This window comes from Vanessa tameamea, chromosome 6, assembly GCF_037043105.1.
Source record: "Vanessa tameamea isolate UH-Manoa-2023 chromosome 6, ilVanTame1 primary haplotype, whole genome shotgun sequence".
In the NCBI taxonomy this organism is placed as follows: Eukaryota; Metazoa; Arthropoda; class Insecta; order Lepidoptera; family Nymphalidae; genus Vanessa; species Vanessa tameamea.
Window position 1 is genome coordinate 2,692,348 of NC_087314.1, and position 17,381 is coordinate 2,709,728.

General features: G+C 30.7%; 2 protein-coding genes across 2 annotated transcripts; one reads left to right on the plus strand and one right to left on the minus strand.

Moving 5' to 3' along the window:
- Positions 1-2,894: 2,894 nt before the first annotated feature.
- LOC113393551 (peroxisomal targeting signal 2 receptor) lies at positions 2,895-11,242 on the minus strand. Its single transcript, XM_026630504.2, has 8 exons — positions 11,053-11,242; positions 10,502-10,715; positions 9,511-9,693; positions 8,334-8,519; positions 7,338-7,455; positions 5,939-6,023; positions 3,725-3,891; positions 2,895-3,109 (listed from the first exon to the last, which is right to left on the minus strand). Exons 2-7 carry the CDS (start codon positions 10,700-10,702, stop codon positions 3,732-3,734), a joined length of 933 nt encoding a protein of 310 aa, XP_026486289.1. The 5' UTR covers positions 10,703-10,715; positions 11,053-11,242; the 3' UTR covers positions 2,895-3,109; positions 3,725-3,731.
- A 168-nt stretch (positions 11,243-11,410) lies between these two features.
- LOC113393549 (arrestin homolog) lies at positions 11,411-13,623 on the plus strand. The gene is made up of 6 exons (XM_026630501.2): positions 11,411-11,732; positions 11,823-12,029; positions 12,107-12,238; positions 12,323-12,674; positions 12,777-12,971; positions 13,106-13,623. Exons 1-6 carry the CDS (start codon positions 11,544-11,546, stop codon positions 13,252-13,254), a joined length of 1,224 nt encoding a protein of 407 aa, XP_026486286.1. The 5' UTR covers positions 11,411-11,543; the 3' UTR covers positions 13,255-13,623.
- Positions 13,624-17,381: the final 3,758 nt, after the last annotated feature.

Here is a 17,381-nt window from a genome sequence, read left to right on the forward strand (position 1 = left end):
CCAAATAATCCTGTAAATAATTATATTTACAGGTACAACGTCTTTATTTGAGTAGTCTTTTTTTTATATTTTTAACGATAATATTCTGAGATAAATAGATATAACATTGTAAATGATTCACCGGGTGGCAGAGCTCGTCTAGGTAGGTCATCGGATACTCTACCGTTAAACATCTACACTTAATATTGTTGACAGAAAAGAGACATAACATCTTAGTTGCCAAAGTTGGCGGAGAATTGGCGATGTAAGGAATCGTTACTATTAATTAGCGCCAATCTTTATAAGCGGTGGTGACATCTTACCATCAGGTAGACCATTTGATCATCCGCCTACCTTAATACCTATATACCTAATGAAGTGTTACAGTGAGGTGAGGTCAGGTAAAGACAGGCGAGGAGCATAGTTTTGACGCTTATATAAATACTTTCAAAATTATTATCTTATCAGTGAATGTGACGATTGCGTAATAATAATAAAAAATATTTTTTTTAAGTTAACATGAGCTCATTTAATTTCATTTGAGTTTGAATTTATTTATTCAACACGAAAATATTTCATTAATACAAAAATTAAAACACACATAAGGGGTCTTACAGATATATTTACATTTAACAAATATTCAATAACAACAATATAAGCTTTTCATAATAATTCTTTAAGTTACATAGATATGGGTTTGACAATGTTTAAGTACATTATTTACAAAGCAGTTATTCGCTAAATATTAGATTACTTACATTTATGGCATAAATTAGAGGCTGTTTGGACTACGTTCGACATTTAAATCAGGAAGAGTGCGAGAGCGAAGATTTAATTTTGTTTTATATACAGGTGAGTAAAATACAAATTACATCAATTATTATCACTTTGAGAGACAATAGCTAAATAATTGTTAAATGTTATTTGACGTCTATAGTCGTTTCGAAAAAAATTTAAAAATGGAATTCAACTTTTTATTGTGAATGTATAAAAATAACAATTAAATAATATATAATTACAACAAAGATCCGTCATTATGCCACACTATACTCACCCTGTATATAAAAGCCAGCTAAGTATTGCTTATAATATTTTAATAAAGAAACGGATTTATTGTGCGTAGTATCTTGCTATAATAATATTAATTCAGAAATGTGTTTATATTACAAACTTATTACTAACAGTTTACTTATTTTTTTATATGACAACACCATATACAATACAAATTTCCTTCTACCATAAGACTAGATTAAAAGAAATGCCTGTCATTCAAATTCGATTATAAAATTTAAAAATATTACGATTAATTCATTCTTATTACGAATATAGGATTTCAAAAGCCGAATTAATTTATATTTTAATTGTAAATGCTTTAAAGACCAATACTATAAATATTAAAAAAAACTGCAAATAAGATTTTATCTTCTAATTTGATTGCAACGTTTCTGACACATAAAGGTTTTAGTTCTGAATCGTGTTATGACATGCACGCTTTTTTTTTTTAATGGAATGAGATACACTATAATTTAAATGCATTCAGTCCCAAGCTATTCATTACAAGCCGCATATAAATCCATCAGTCTAGCCATCTAAGCCTACATATTCCCTGTTATAAGAAATTTACAAAATCCAGTCAACGTTTAAAATATATAATTCCCGTATTCATGGAACCAATCAATCTTCAATAAAGGAATTGTTATACACATCTGTTTACCAACATTGGATCAACGTGGTGGATCTCTAAGCCTTATCCACAAAGCAAGAGGAGGCCAGCACTTGGATATTAACATATTTTAGTTAATCCAGTTATAAAGTAAGACTAGACATTTGACAAGACAACAACCACCCCCCCCCCCCACAACTACCTGTATGTTGTCATTCCCAAGAATATATTAACATCATACGAGCCTAAATAATGCCAGTTGCCGCACTTTCAAATGACACGAAATATCAATGAACCCGAAAATCCTTGATAGGAAGCTAATTTCCGCTTTTTTGCTGCGAATTTAACTATTCATACTATTAGCACTTTTGCAAGTTGTTTGAAATGATAATTAACTTTAACATATAAAAATCTGCTGTAACTAATAACTTTGACAGATTTGTCATTTTCTTATCTATGGTTTCTACCAGAGACTACAAACGTTTGACAGTATCTTCAGTTAAATGGCCGCTTTATCTATTTTTAATATGAATTAATTTAACATTTTTTTCTCTGAGTATAATTATTATGACGGAACAATAGCAGCACGTATTAGTTGAACCATGTTGAGCTGAAATGTCCCAACCACAGAAACACTTTCAATTTATTAAGATTTAAAGTGAAAAAAAATAAAATTAGATGTCTTTAAAATAATATACATAACATTATGTAAATATCATTATACAAAGGTCACTATGAACAATGTTTTCCATTTTAAATATTCAGAACTTTTATTACTGTTACTGTAGGTTGAAAGATTTATGTACAAGACGGTACAGTCAACATAATAAAAAAATTAGATTTTTAAATACAAAATATTGGCTTGTCAGACCATTACACTCAAATAAACATTCATAATGATTTTTAATCCGTCCTAAGTTTAATTTAATCTTATAAATAAGTAAACGAATCATATACTTGAAATTAATGATGTCATTGTAAAAATCGCACTCAGTTTCATTCGAAAGTTTGGATTGGTCAATTTTTAACAATCAATATGTACCATGCATCTATACTAAAGATTTTGTCTTTGACTTGGACTAATTTGAACCAAAGGTTTAACTATCATTATATAGCTGTAAACTAGATTTTAATAATTATAGCATCCGTCAACATTTTGTATCATTTGAGAGTGTGAAAACTTTACCATTTAATAAGGAATAATGGAATGATTATTTACCTTTAAAATTAAATTTAAAAAAAAAGAATTAATTTGTATCTGTGCTAAAATAAACTTTTTTTAAATAAAAATTTTAACAAACGAATCTTATTTTAACCAACGCAACATAATACTTCATATACATAGTTATATACCCTTGAGTCACATACTATAGTCACAATAGGATGTTTGCTGGCAACTGTCATATCTCTTGGCACTATATAGATCTGGTCATTTATAGATAACTTTTCAGTTCCAATTCCACGAACCTGATGAAAAAAATATTCATTTTAAAAGATGCAAACATAATCCTGTTAAGTTGAAAAGTTCTTCGTTATTTAATTTTTTGAGATGTTTTGAATATTATTGATAATCGTTTTGAATATTATTAATAACGGAATTCAAGTAAAAGAAAAACAGGTTAGGTTTTATTCAAATCTTTGTATAATGTCGTACCTACAGATTTAGTGTAGGTTAAATACCAAAAGTCGTCCGAGTAAGCTCCCCTGAAGTTTGTGCACTCACAAACGTGACGTAATAATTTAGTCTGTGTTCGTGTTACAAACTATAAAAACTCTTCTAAGGTAGCAAATCGAGTCATGGAGGTATTACCTACCATCGGTAAGTATGGCTGGAGTGACGTCATCATTATAAAAAAATATGTCCGGTGTTCCTTTCTATCTAATGTGGTCGTACTTATCTAGTCTACTATGGTCAATTTTTTGCTATGATATTTTATTTATCTCAAATAACCACCTAGTAGGTAGGTACTTCAGTTATAGAGTATAAAAATAAACTATTTATATTATTTATTCACCTGCACGATGTATGTTAATTCCGTATAAGTATTGATATAAGATTATTATTAATCAATGCATACGTACCAAACTTTCAAACCAGAGATCTTGGAGTGAAGACGTGTACTAGCGAATCCCAACCACAGTCTGCTATTTGATGGGGCCTTAACGCGTTCCAATCTAGACCGTACGTGAACTCGGAATGATGTCTGATAGTTTCTAGAGGATCACAGCCTCGCTTTAGATCCCATATTCTAAAAAAAAAAGACATAAATCAAATTAAAAATTTAGCAATTGTGTTAGTTTAGTGTTAGTTTTTGTGTTCCTGTTTGAAGGGAGAGTAAGCCAGTTTAGTTACAGGCACAAGGGACATAACATCAACCCAAGGTTGGTGACGAATTGGCGATGTGAGGAATGGTTAATATTTTTACAGCGCCAATATCTATGGACGGTGGTGACCATTTATCACCAGCGGATCATTAGCCACAAATAAAAAAAAATTAATAATCAAGAAACAGCCGAATTAAATATCGAATCTCTTCCTAAATTAAAGTCGCCTGAAAAGTTACTAAAATAAAAAAAATAAAAACATTTCATATTAAAGACTAAGACATTTCTTCCACTTCGACCTTCAGCCTACTATGAAATATTGTACATATAAATAGAATACATAAGTCATTATATAAGTAATATACAGTTTGTGTACATATGGCTTCAAATCCCACGCGTTATATAAGCACAATGACTTACATAAATCGCTCGTATTACATAACGGACACGTATATAATCTTATTAGATATCTCATTCTTACGGTTACCATGTCTGCGAATACTTATTCACGCACATGTTTATACTTTATTCCAACCATAACAGGAAAAAAGTCAAATAAACAACATTCGACGGCAAACTGACGCGATATGATTGGTTGAGAGCTTGATTAATCTATGATGTACACTATGGATTTGCGAGAGAATGAATGAATGATCGTTTTGAACGTCGACGAAACTTATCGGAATTTGTGAAGTAAAATTATAGTGTAAATAAGTAGTTAAGTGTAATAGTGCACAATATAGCTGAGTTATTAGCAAATCGCATGAAATATATAAATCTAAGATTTGTTTATCTTTTTTCCTAGTTCCATTGGAATAGGCTATATAAACTTTATTTTTAAAAATAACGCACTCATATTTATGTAGATTTTGAACTTATTACAAATTAAGATGAAACTTGATCGTATTCGATACCTACCTTCTAAACATTTTAGATATAAATAATATTTCAAAGTCAAAATTACGTTCCACGTTATAACGTTTTATAAATACATCACTAGTTTAAAAGTAGTTATTTGTCTATGAATACATTTTAATGTCTTTGATTAGTCGATGCCTCTATGATTATCAATTATTGTTGATTAATAAATTAATAGTTAAAATGACAAAGGAGTAACAGTAATCATAAATAATAGTTCACGTTTTTAACTAAAATGTATACAGTAGAACCTCGATTATACGAACTAATTGGGACCGAGATTTGTTCGGATAATCGAAATGTGGGTACTTTGAGACGAGATCAAACAAAAACAATACTTTTTCACATGAAAACAGTACAGACTATTAAAATTTAACATACATATTAAAATATAAAACACTTAAAACATCGTCAATTCTTAAATAAAGAACGGCTACAACAACAGACGTTCGGATACTTAAGCGTTCGAATAAACTAAATCAGCGTTCGGATAATTAAGGGTTCCGATAATCGAGGTTCTACTGTAACTTCGTTTCGAATATCGAAAATGTACTTTATACTCTGCCTTACGTTAGGAAGCAAAATTATAATAAGACTCAACTCCGCAGTACACGCAGTCAGAAAGTTAAACAACTAATTGATTGATACATTTCGGTTATTTTCATAGTATTATTTCGTTTCATAAATGTAAAGCTACATTTAATACAGTGTTAGTAAAAACCTAGTTGAATAAAGTATATATATAAATATTCACCTCAAATATAATATAACATTTAAATATTTATGTTATTTATGTTTGTTTTTCGTACCATTTATATTGCTTAATTCTTTTCACAGATAATAAAATATAAAAGGCAAAAAAATCATATTGTTATATCGCCAGCTTAATTAAGTTTATATGTATTTCTTGCCCGTGTAAATTACGAAGGACCTTTTCGATAATTTATCGAGTTATTTTAAAAAAGATATTATGACGTATCAGTGGTCTTTTACATTCGATCGCTTAATAATTATATCAAACCTGTAAATCCATTATTTTGTTTAAAATCTTACCTAGTCGTGAAGTCGTATGACACTGCAGCTAAAACCGAAGGAGCGTGCGGTGAGAACTGAACTCGTCGTACTGCACATTCGCATCCTAAAAGAAATGTAACATTTGTTATATAAAATATTCAAGACACTATTTGGATTTAAATATTATAGTTTAACGTTTCGAAATGAATTGTTGAATTAAATACGTTTTGAGATGCAATTTTTTTTTTTTTTTATTTATCATATTTATTCTGTGGTTGTGTGAGTGTGTTGAATGAATAGTTTATTATGAACGTGTTTAGATGTGTGCGTACTGCGTAGCACGCTTATGCGTTTGTACGTATGTATGTACGAAAGTTATTATTTGTCTTGTAAGACTTCTAAGATTGAGAAGTTTCAATACTAACTCCTCAGTCTTTTACAAGACAAATAACAATAAATCGATTTATCAAGTGGAATATGTAACAGGACAAATAAACTCAATATCAATTTCATGCGGAAGAAAGCGAGTATTTAAAAGAATGAGAACCGACGTTATAAAAATTGTAGAAAATTTATTTAACTTTTTATTTTTTAATTGATATTTTTTGAGATGATTGAAATCAGCATCCTACAAAACAGAAATAACAAAAGTTTTGTTATAATATATAAACAACTATAACGCAAACCTAAAACTACCTTTATAAATTATTTATTTACAACAAATACATAAAGTAATCATAAATTTGACGTTGTTATCCTACTTCAACACAATTAATCTTAAATAATATATAAAATATTTTGTTTGATTACGTAAATAATAATAATATTATTAACTATTTATTTATTTTTGTTGTCAAGGCCAGTAATGTTTAGACATGAACAACAAATCGAAAATTATTACGTCAGTTTTAATTTTTTTTTAAAACAACAGATAATAAATGCACACTAAAACGGTCTAGTTTTTTTAATGCAATATTATTAATTTAATAACAAATATATATTCTGTTGAAATATTTATGAATACTTTAATTCAATGGTTATAATATTATAACCCCGTGATATATATATATATATTTTAATTTCTTTAAATCTACGTTTTTGCCGAACTGGTAGTATTTAGAAATTTCAATTAAAAAAAAATTAAATTGAATTTTGATACATTGTGTACTACAATACTTTCACACACCAAGTTAAAAATAGAAAAAATATATAAAACACATAAACATAACTACAGTAAATAAAATTTAGAAAACCAGATGGTATTGTTACAAACACAAACAAAATTTAAGCTCAATCAAAAATGGTTTAAAATTTAAAAACACACATTTGTATCCACATAGTAACAGATATTAGTTAAATAAAAGCCTATAAATACCGAAAAGACAATACACATATGACCTTTTTGATCTTAGGAAATATTAAGAAAAAAAAATGTTACCTTTAAGAGTAAACATGGGTGATGTGAGTCGTCTAAGATCCCAACCTCTGACAAGTCCGTCGGAGCCCGCGGTAGCTAGCGCATGCGTCTCTAGTCTACTCCAATCACAAGACAGCACCTACGAACAAAATTAAACCTTATAATCAACAACATAAAGTCGACATTCATAATCATAATCATTAAGCCTAATACATTGAAGATAATAAGGAATTAGATTTATTTCATAATGAGAAGTTCACATTGTCAATAGTATGAACATTTATTTCATTAACGAAGATGTTATGTCCTTTATGTTTGTAATTACACTGGCTCACTCACCCCGAAACCGAAACAGTAATACATACATCGTATTGCTGTTTAGAAACAGGATGAATGGATGGTACCTACCAAAATAAGCTTGCATAAAGTCAGAAACCGTCAAAAATAATTCTCTATCATAATACTAATTAAAGTTATATTTGTAATTGCTAAGGAAAATGAAATGACTTTTTTCTATGTAATGTAAGCTTCCTAATAGTTAAATAAATTTATGAAAAATATTATGAATATTTTAAGGTTTACTAAAGGAATAAAGCATATATATTTTTTAAATTAACATATTTTACTTCATTCATTATTGTAATTAAACAAAAATATTTATAATAATTTAAAAATTCTATAATATTTAAAGACATTAATCGTCGTCATAATTAAAAATAAATATGGCCGAGACGGTCCAGTGGGTAGAACTTAAGATTTAAACTGAAAGCTGGTTCGAATCCACACAAATACTTATTTACTTTTCACATATTAAATTTGTATTTGTTTTTTTTTTTTGTTCTTTTGGTAAAGAAGAAATCCCTAAGGAAATTTGCATGTATTATGTAATATATATGTATAGTTATATCCACCAAACTATAGACGAGCTATGCATAAGTGAAAAAAAATACTTCTAATAGAATAGGACATTATTTTAGAACTTTGTCCAGAAGTGAGCATATAACTATAATACATTACCTCAGCATCATGTGCTTTTATCACAGCAGCCGGTCTACTTGATTCCGTACACGTCCACAGTTTGAGATGACCGTCACCAGAGACTGAAGCGAAGGTGGCTGGCGAGTGTGGAGAAAACGTCGCCGTGTAAACCAGCTGAGAATGACCCGAAAATGTACTGAGACACACTTCAGATTCGGGATCCCACTGAAAAAGTTAAAAATAATTTAGAATCTGAGTCTGTCTCGAGTCGGTATTTGGACTTGGTGACTTTTTAAATATAATATTTTTCGTGGCTTCCTCTACGTTAATAACATGTTAATTAGGATTAAAAACTTCATCGTAGATTATGAACATGACAGGACTTATACATATTTACAACAGCACATAAATGTCTTTTATACCATAATTGCATCATCAATCATGTGAACTAAGACGTCTCTGTTGGCTGTAATATTAAACTGGCTTTTTGAGCATTGTAATATAGGCAAAATATCTACCTACTCAGACAGGCTTATAAAAAGCTTTACATACTACATTGGACCTAAAAAATACATAGATATCAGACAGAACTAATAAAACACCTAAATTACATATTGCAAGAAATCACATATTATATATCAATGTGAAAATGTAACTGTATTTATGTAACAATATTTTCCTAGGAAATGTTAACTATAAATTCTTATTGTAAGAAATAACTAAATATATTTTATAGTGATCTTTATTATGATCACTGACTTACTTCCTTTTAGCACTTGGCCACAGAATTATACGAATACTATTACTTTTCCAAATACTCAAACATGTTTTAACATCATGACATCAAAAGTACAGTTTAGTTTCCTTAAATTGCAAAACAATGCACATGCATAATGTTGCATAATTTATACTATATGCGAAGTGTCATGTATAAATCATGTACAAACATAATTTATTCAATGTTGTTATTACATTTTTGTTTTCATTTTGCACTACCCCGAACAAATTGTGTATTGCTTGAAGTTGACTGGTGGAGAATGCATTAATATTAAGCCTACCTTTTATGCAATTACAATTTGTTGTGCAATAAATTGTATACAATTGAATGTATAATATAAAATACTATTTCATAATTCACTTTTAATTTTATCTTATATAACTAACATAATTAATAATAGGGTAATATTATCCTATTATTTTCTTAAGACTTTCTTACCAATTTGACTGTTGTATCCCAACTGGCACTTAGTAAATGTGCTCGGGGCCAATCCACAGAGCACACCTCGCTATGATGTGCCCTTAAAACCCTCAAGGGGGCTGCACATCCTCCTCTCCACACTATCACAGCACCATCACCTGCCCCACAAGCGGCAACACCATCTGCTGTACCGGACCATGTCTGCAAAGGATATTACTACATTACAATAAGATCTTGAAAAATTCTTTGCCTATATGAATTTCAAGACTATAGAAATCAAAATATTCTTTTTTCTATTAGAATACTGCTCACAGATAAAAAATATTTTTGAAGGCAAAGACAGGAACTAATCCATATATTATGTTTTTGTAAAACAATAATTATAATATTGTTATCTAATATGAATAAACTCAATAACATAAAATGAAATCCAAAAACTAATACTGAAATAGAAATTTGGAGTTGTGAAAATTCAGATTCATAACTTACAAAAGTATATTGATAGATTAATTCTCAAAAACAAAGCAAAATATTATTGAGTCAGGTTAAACTATAAATACCAAGTAACAAAATTGTAAGCCGGTTTAGTGCTTTCGTCAGAATGTGCGTTCACATAACAACACTTCTAAGGCTTCAATATGCTAGTTTCATATGGAAAATATACAAGTTTATGGGATTATATTAAAGATGTAAGGAGATTGAACTGTAGTCTAGATTTAAAAGCCTATTAAAATAAATATTGATTATTGACACACCCACCACATTTTATAATAAGTGACGTTTTACAATTTTTAAATACATATCCAATTAGTTAAATAGAAAATGTTCTATACAATATTTGTAAATTACAATAAGTGAATACTGATAATTACTTTGAGGTTATTAAATTAAAATTTATGTTCTTATTCTAAAAAAAGTAACTCAAATTTTAAATAATCAGTTCAATATTAGAATATGGATTTAATTTATTCATTGATTGCATAAGTCAAGGTTAAAGGTCGAATGTTACCACATCAAACAGTCCATCACTCCATTCTAATTTCTGTAGTTCAACTATTGTGGTTCCTTCCGGTGATAATTCTAAGAAGAATAATGTCCCACCCCCAGCGAGACCATAATACTGACTGGTGGCTACAGCCAATGAATCTGGTCGTGTTCTGGAAAAACGAACACTGTAGCCATGGCGGCCTGGTGTTAGAAATGTTGGCATACTGATGGTGTAACTGAAAATAAAATAAAAAATACACTTCATTTTACTTACTCAAACTTTAAATATAAATTGAGTACATGTAACACTCAATACATAAGTTAATAGTTTCCTTAAATTCTAGATTTGTTTTTTAAAAGCCCGTAACACTTATAAACATTATCATATATTTGCAATCATCAAATACTTCTATAGATTTTGTTTGAATATTTCCTTAAGATTTAAAGTTGATTTACTATGTATAAATTTTATAACTGTCACGTTTATAAGAAACGAAAAGACAATTATCTTAAAATAAAACTTAAAATATTAAGGTGCTGGGTATAAAATGCCGAAAGTAATAAAAAACTTACTGAATCTACATCAGACAATTTACATTATTTTCTCGTCCTTGACCTATTGTTTTATAAAACGTATGAATACAAATCTAATTAGATTCTTGTATGATTAGAATACATTTTAATTAAAGTACAAAAATGACAACAAAAACAAGGCGATTAAATCCAACTTAACCCTTTAATAACTGTCAAAACATAGCTTGACATTTCCTTGACCGGATTTAAAAACATCGAATAGTGTTGTACTTCATAGTATCGATTTATTCAGGAGTTACCGTCACACGATTTTAATCCAATTGGTACTCCTACGAACTAAATCCAATTAGATCTTACTGAAGGAAACCTCACAGGGAAAGTATATATATATACAGAGAACCTACCAACCATTGTCATTTCTGGTGAGTGCTTCACAACTCACACAATCCTAAACTATATTCCATAAAATTATTTAAATTCCTTTTACGTCTAATTCAATCTTTATTCCTGACCAAATCAAAACAAGCAAAATGCTTGACTACCTAGCCCTGGCTTTTGTGGTCGCGGTGAAAGTTTTCAAGAAAACTACTCCGAATGGCAAAGTTACGGTTTACCTTGGCAAGCGCGACTTCATTGATCATGTAGATTATTGCGATCCCGTCGATGGCGTTGTGGTGGTCGACACCGATTATCTGAAAGGACGAAAAGTTTACAGCCAGGTATAAAAGTGACAAGTGCATGGTGTAAAGTGAGTTCGAGTTTCACGAAAGTGCTTTAATTTCTAATTATTAATTTTTATTTCTATACAGCTCGTTACGACGTACCGCTTCGGTAGGGAGGAAGATGAGGTCATGGGAGTCAAATTCTCGAAGGAAATGGTCATTGGCCAAGATCAAGTTGTACCAATGGTCAACGCTAAAATGGAATTAACACCTGTCCAGGAGAAGCTCCTGAAGAAGCTTGGACCTAATGCCTTTCCTTTCACATTCACCTTCCCCGAGATGTCTCCTAGCTCGGTAATGCCTCTTAACATTTTATAATTATATACAATTTCCTGATACTCCTAAATCTACAATGCGATTATTTTGTTCAGGTAACTCTTCAACCATCTGAAGAGGACCAGGGAAAGCCCATGGGCGTAGACTACTGCGTGCGAACTTATGTGGCCGACAATGAAGATGACAAGGGCCACAAGAGGAGCTCCGTTACTCTTGCTATCAAGAAGGTATACTTAATAAATATTTAAAATACAATTTTGTCTATACCTGCAACACAATTACTACTGAATAATATATAACCGTTCTTGTAGTTGCAACATGCTCCAGCTGCCCGTGGGCGACGCCTTCCTAGCTCCCTGGTGAGCAAGGGCTTCACCTTCAGCAACGGCAAAATTAGCCTAGAGGTTACTCTCGACAAGGAGATCTACTACCATGGGGAAAAGGTCGCCGCTAACATCATCGTATCTAACAACTCCAGGAAATCTGTCCGCAACATTCGCTGCATGGTTGTACAGCATGTTGAAATTACCATGATTAACTCTCAATTCAGCCGCCATGTTGCATCTTTGGAAAGCCGTGAGGGATGCCCAATTACTCCTGGTGCCAGCCTTTCTAAGACCTTCTACCTGGTGCCTCTGGCTCGCAGCAACAAGGATATCCGCGGTTAGCAATTTACTGCAGCTTTTATTTATAATTCATAGCTTAATATTTTATAATAGACATTCCAAAAATTATAAATATCAAATACATAAATATTTTCAACAGGTGTCGCTTTGGATGGACACTTAAAGGAAGATGATGTCAACCTCGCCAGCTCTACTTTGGTCTCCGAAGGCAAATGCCCTGCTGAGGCCATTGGTATTGTGGTTTCCTACTCGGTACGCGTCAAGCTTAACTGCGGAACCCTTGGTGGAGAACTCGTCACTGACGTACCCTTCAAACTGCTTCACCCAGCTGAAGGTATGTAAAGCTAATAACTGTAAATACAATTTTCAGCATCAAAAGTTTAATGCACGAGAATATCACCGGTTTGGTGATATAATCAAATTTTCCTAAAATATAATTCATTATTCATATATTTTCTAATTACATAGGCACCGTCGAACGTCAACGCTTCAATGCCATGAAGAAGATGCAATCCATTGAGAGACATCGCTATGAAAATTCGATGTATGCCAATGAGGAGGAAGACAACATTGTTTTCGAGGACTTCGCTCGTCTCAGGATGAACGAACCCGAATAAGCAATTGAAAACTTGAAGTCGAACAACACCAAAAAAAAGGGAAAAAAATATAAAAATACAAAAATAATGTAATCAAGCAAGTTAGACAACATCTTGACCACAGAACCGTGCCGCTCATTAACCTTATAATCGATTCATTTTCATCCATTAAATACCTATTTATTTGGATTTTAACCTGTATAATTTTACCTAATTTAAAACTGTTTTCAAATCAGTTATGGATAGTGTGAGTTTAATCATAGCTAAATGAATTGAAATACATGTGATATCGATAATTTAAAAAAATGTCCAAAAAAATATCATTAACATCTAATTGTAACCTTACCTTATTTGTGCCTTTATAAAATTTAATATATAGCTATCACCAGACACTGTATTTTTATTTACACTGCTTCTACTATTATACGATAATTCTTATAAAATATTTCGAAACAGTCAGTTTTCATAAATTTTGATGTGGCCACACAGACAACTTGTGCTTTACTGACATTACACTAAAGTAGTATGCAAAGTTAACTATGATCTCTTTTGCATATCTATTGTATTCTATTTTAATTCAAAGGGGTACATTTATCCCTACTCTTAACGATTGCACTTTTTTATCGCTTCTTGATTATCCAAAGGTGTAAGTGTTGTGTACACATTGACCTGCGCCAGCATTTAATATTATGTAATATTTTTTAACTCTTTCTATAGTCATTTTGTTAACACTGAAGAATCACTAAATTTTGGAGAAAATGACAACTTTACAATGAAGTTTAATATTTTCTAAATTTTAATGTAATATAATACCTTTTTTATTAAGGACTCACAGTTCTCAAATAAGAAATAAAAAACATGGCCTATACTTATAACAAATTATTATTATTAATAAAAATAATTTTAAAATAATCGACAACATACTGAAACAAAATAGGTTGGATATAATTGCATATTATGCAGCAGAAGCTTTTTATTAAAGTCATCAATAATATTGTTTTATTAATATACAATAAACTAAACACTTCAATCAAAGCAAGTTATAATAAACTATCTACATAATTAACAATTTACCATTCATGATAAAAATAAATTGAAAGGAAATTGCAAAATATCTACCAACATTTCACTGTTTTCTTTCCATTTGCTCTTCTAATTTTAAGGGTAAAATACAAACCAACCCTCATTGATTTTTAACGTACTAATTATTAAAAGATTCACATGCTTAAATATTCTTCATAGTCAATAAGGAGTAAGTATTATAAGAAGTGAAATTATAACAAATACCAATTTATCTGCAAAAAAAATTTATTAAGCACTATAATTTATAAAATTTGTCATTGTGAATGCATGAAAGTACTGACAATATTAATAATAATATAATATGTACCTATCTCTTACTAAATGAGGACAATTATCCATAGACAATATCTATATAATAGGAATATTGTCTTTAAAAGAGTAATATGTTTTTTTATTTATTTAAATTAGATGAAATCCATAATTGTAACATATATATCGTATGTAATTAATTAAAAATGTAAGATATGAATGTAGAACAGTGGCCGATTTAGACATTTTGCAAGTTGTTACCTACATTGTTATTTCTACAGAATGGTGAAACCAAAATACCTGGCAGACTGCAAGACTTTGTACAGATGACTGTGACTTTGTATCGACATTATGGCAGTGAAAACGCAATTAAAAAAAAGTTCAACATGAAACGCTTTTGTTTGACCCACAAACAAAGATATAATCATGTTTTTGGCCAGATTTTGCTTTTATGTGTACACAGGACACCTCCCCAAATTATCAAATATTTTTTGGTAATCAAATCAAATCGAAGCAAATCAAAACAAATCAATTTTATTCAAGTAAACTTCACAACGAAGCGTTTTTGAATCGTCGATATTAAAAAACTACCATCGTTTCGGAAAGCAGCCTCCAGCGAGAAGAAACGGCAAGAAACTCGCATAGTTGCTCTTTTCAAATAAACAGATTTACAATGCTGTTTTTTTTACAAAAAATAATGTCCTGCGATAAAACCCGAGTCTAAATCCAGGTGTTTTTTTCTAAAAAGATGATTTAATGAATAATAAGACTTATTTATTAATTTAGTCTTAATAAACTTTTTAAATTTCGTAAATGGTAAATTGGTTACATTTCCCGGTATCTTGTTATATTGTGAAGCAGCCGTTAATACACCTATTTCTTTAAATTTTTCGCGTAATGATGTCCTAGAGCTAATATTATAAATAGTTCGGATAGCTCTTTTCTGCAGAATAAATACTATTTCAATATCTGCTGCATTACCCCATAACAACATTCCATATGACATAAGACTGAAAATTACTAAAATAAACTAGTCTAGCAGTACTTATGTCCGTGAGTTTTCTTATTGTTTTTATTGCATAAATGGCACTACTTAGTTTCCCTGCTAGGGCATACAAATGGGTGCCCCACTGAAGTTTGGAGTCAAGGGTTATTTCTAGAAAGGCCGTCGACTCAACAAACTTGAGCCTTTCATTATTCAAAATGACGGCAGAAGAATTTGATTTGACATTTGGCAGAGAAAACAAAATACATTTAGTCTTTTTGGCATTTAGTACCAAATTATTTATATCAAACCAACCAAGAACCCGCGACAGAGCACTGCTTACAACGTCATAGTTGTTTATTTTTCTGTCGAGTTTAAAAATAAGTCTATTTTCAGATTACGTCCTTTGTGTAATATCACCAGATCTTTCACAATGAATACGAATAATTGTTATTTGATTGTAGAGTTGGTCTAGGTAGATAATATCCACTAAGAAATCACCGTCACACAACAGAAGGATGTAACACATAACGGCATAAGAAAAAATCATATCGTCGTCATCTTACTATGACTACCTAAATTATTTCAAGCCTTCTAAATTTAAATGTCTTTTATCAAGTTAATTTTAGTCGACATTTTGAGTTAACAAGTCGGGTCGATAAAAAGTAATTGGGTTTTTTTATCGAAAAATTCTCAGTAACAGTCCGGAGTCTGGAATTTGGTGTCCACTCTCTCGCCTCGGTGAGCACGTAAATACATTGGTCCTGCGCCTGAATTTAAACAGAACTACGGATTATGAGAGTGTTGTATCGTCTAGGTATTGCACCAACTTACTGATTATTCTAACGTTAAAACCAACCTTTAAATCCTCTGTTCGACAACAAATTGCATGTCTAAGGCTATGCCTTAAACATATATATTTACAAAATAAGGTAGGTAATCATTTATATATACTAAGAACAGGAGAGGTCCTAAAATTGAACCCTGTAGTACACCCATTTGCGCCAGAGCGCCATTTGACTTTGCACCGTTAACAACAACCTTCAAAACTCTTTCGTTAAGGTAGGAGGAAATGAATTTCAATGCAGGGCCCTTGATTCCATAATATTTAAGTTTTTCTAGAAGAATATCATGCCTAACGCAATCGAAAGCTTTTGATAAGTCACAAAAAAGTCCAATAGCATTTTGTGACTTCTCCCACGCATCATAAATGTGCTCAACAAATGCTATACCCGCATCAGTAGTCGAGCGACCTTTAGTAAAACCGAACTATTGAGAATGCAATAGCTTATTCGAGTTAAAGTATAACAACAACTGATTAAGCATGATTTTTTCAAAAATTTTACTTAATACTGGCAAAATAGAGATCGGTCTATAATTGTTTGGGTCATTTTTATGACCGGACTTAAATAATGGAATTACTTTACTTCATTTTAATAGATCTGGAAAAATACCAGATTGTATACATTTATTAAAGATGATAGCTAAACAAGGAGCCAATTCGACAATTACGTTGTTAATAATTGTAACTGATAGATCCCATAGATCGCTGGTTTTTTTAAGATTTAATGTTTTAAATTTTTTTAATACATCGTACGGAGTTATACTCTCAAAAGAAAATTCTAACTCATTCTGGGGAACGTAACATTTAAGTAAGTCTAAGGCGTCATTGGGTGACGCATTAAGTCCTTTAGTAATATTCAAAGGAATATTAGAGAAATATTCTTCGAATTGGTTGGCCACATCTAAATCTTCACTTACAATATTCCCTTTTATATTAAGGGTTAATTGCCCTGCATCAAACTTCATTCTGCCTGTCTCTGAACTAATA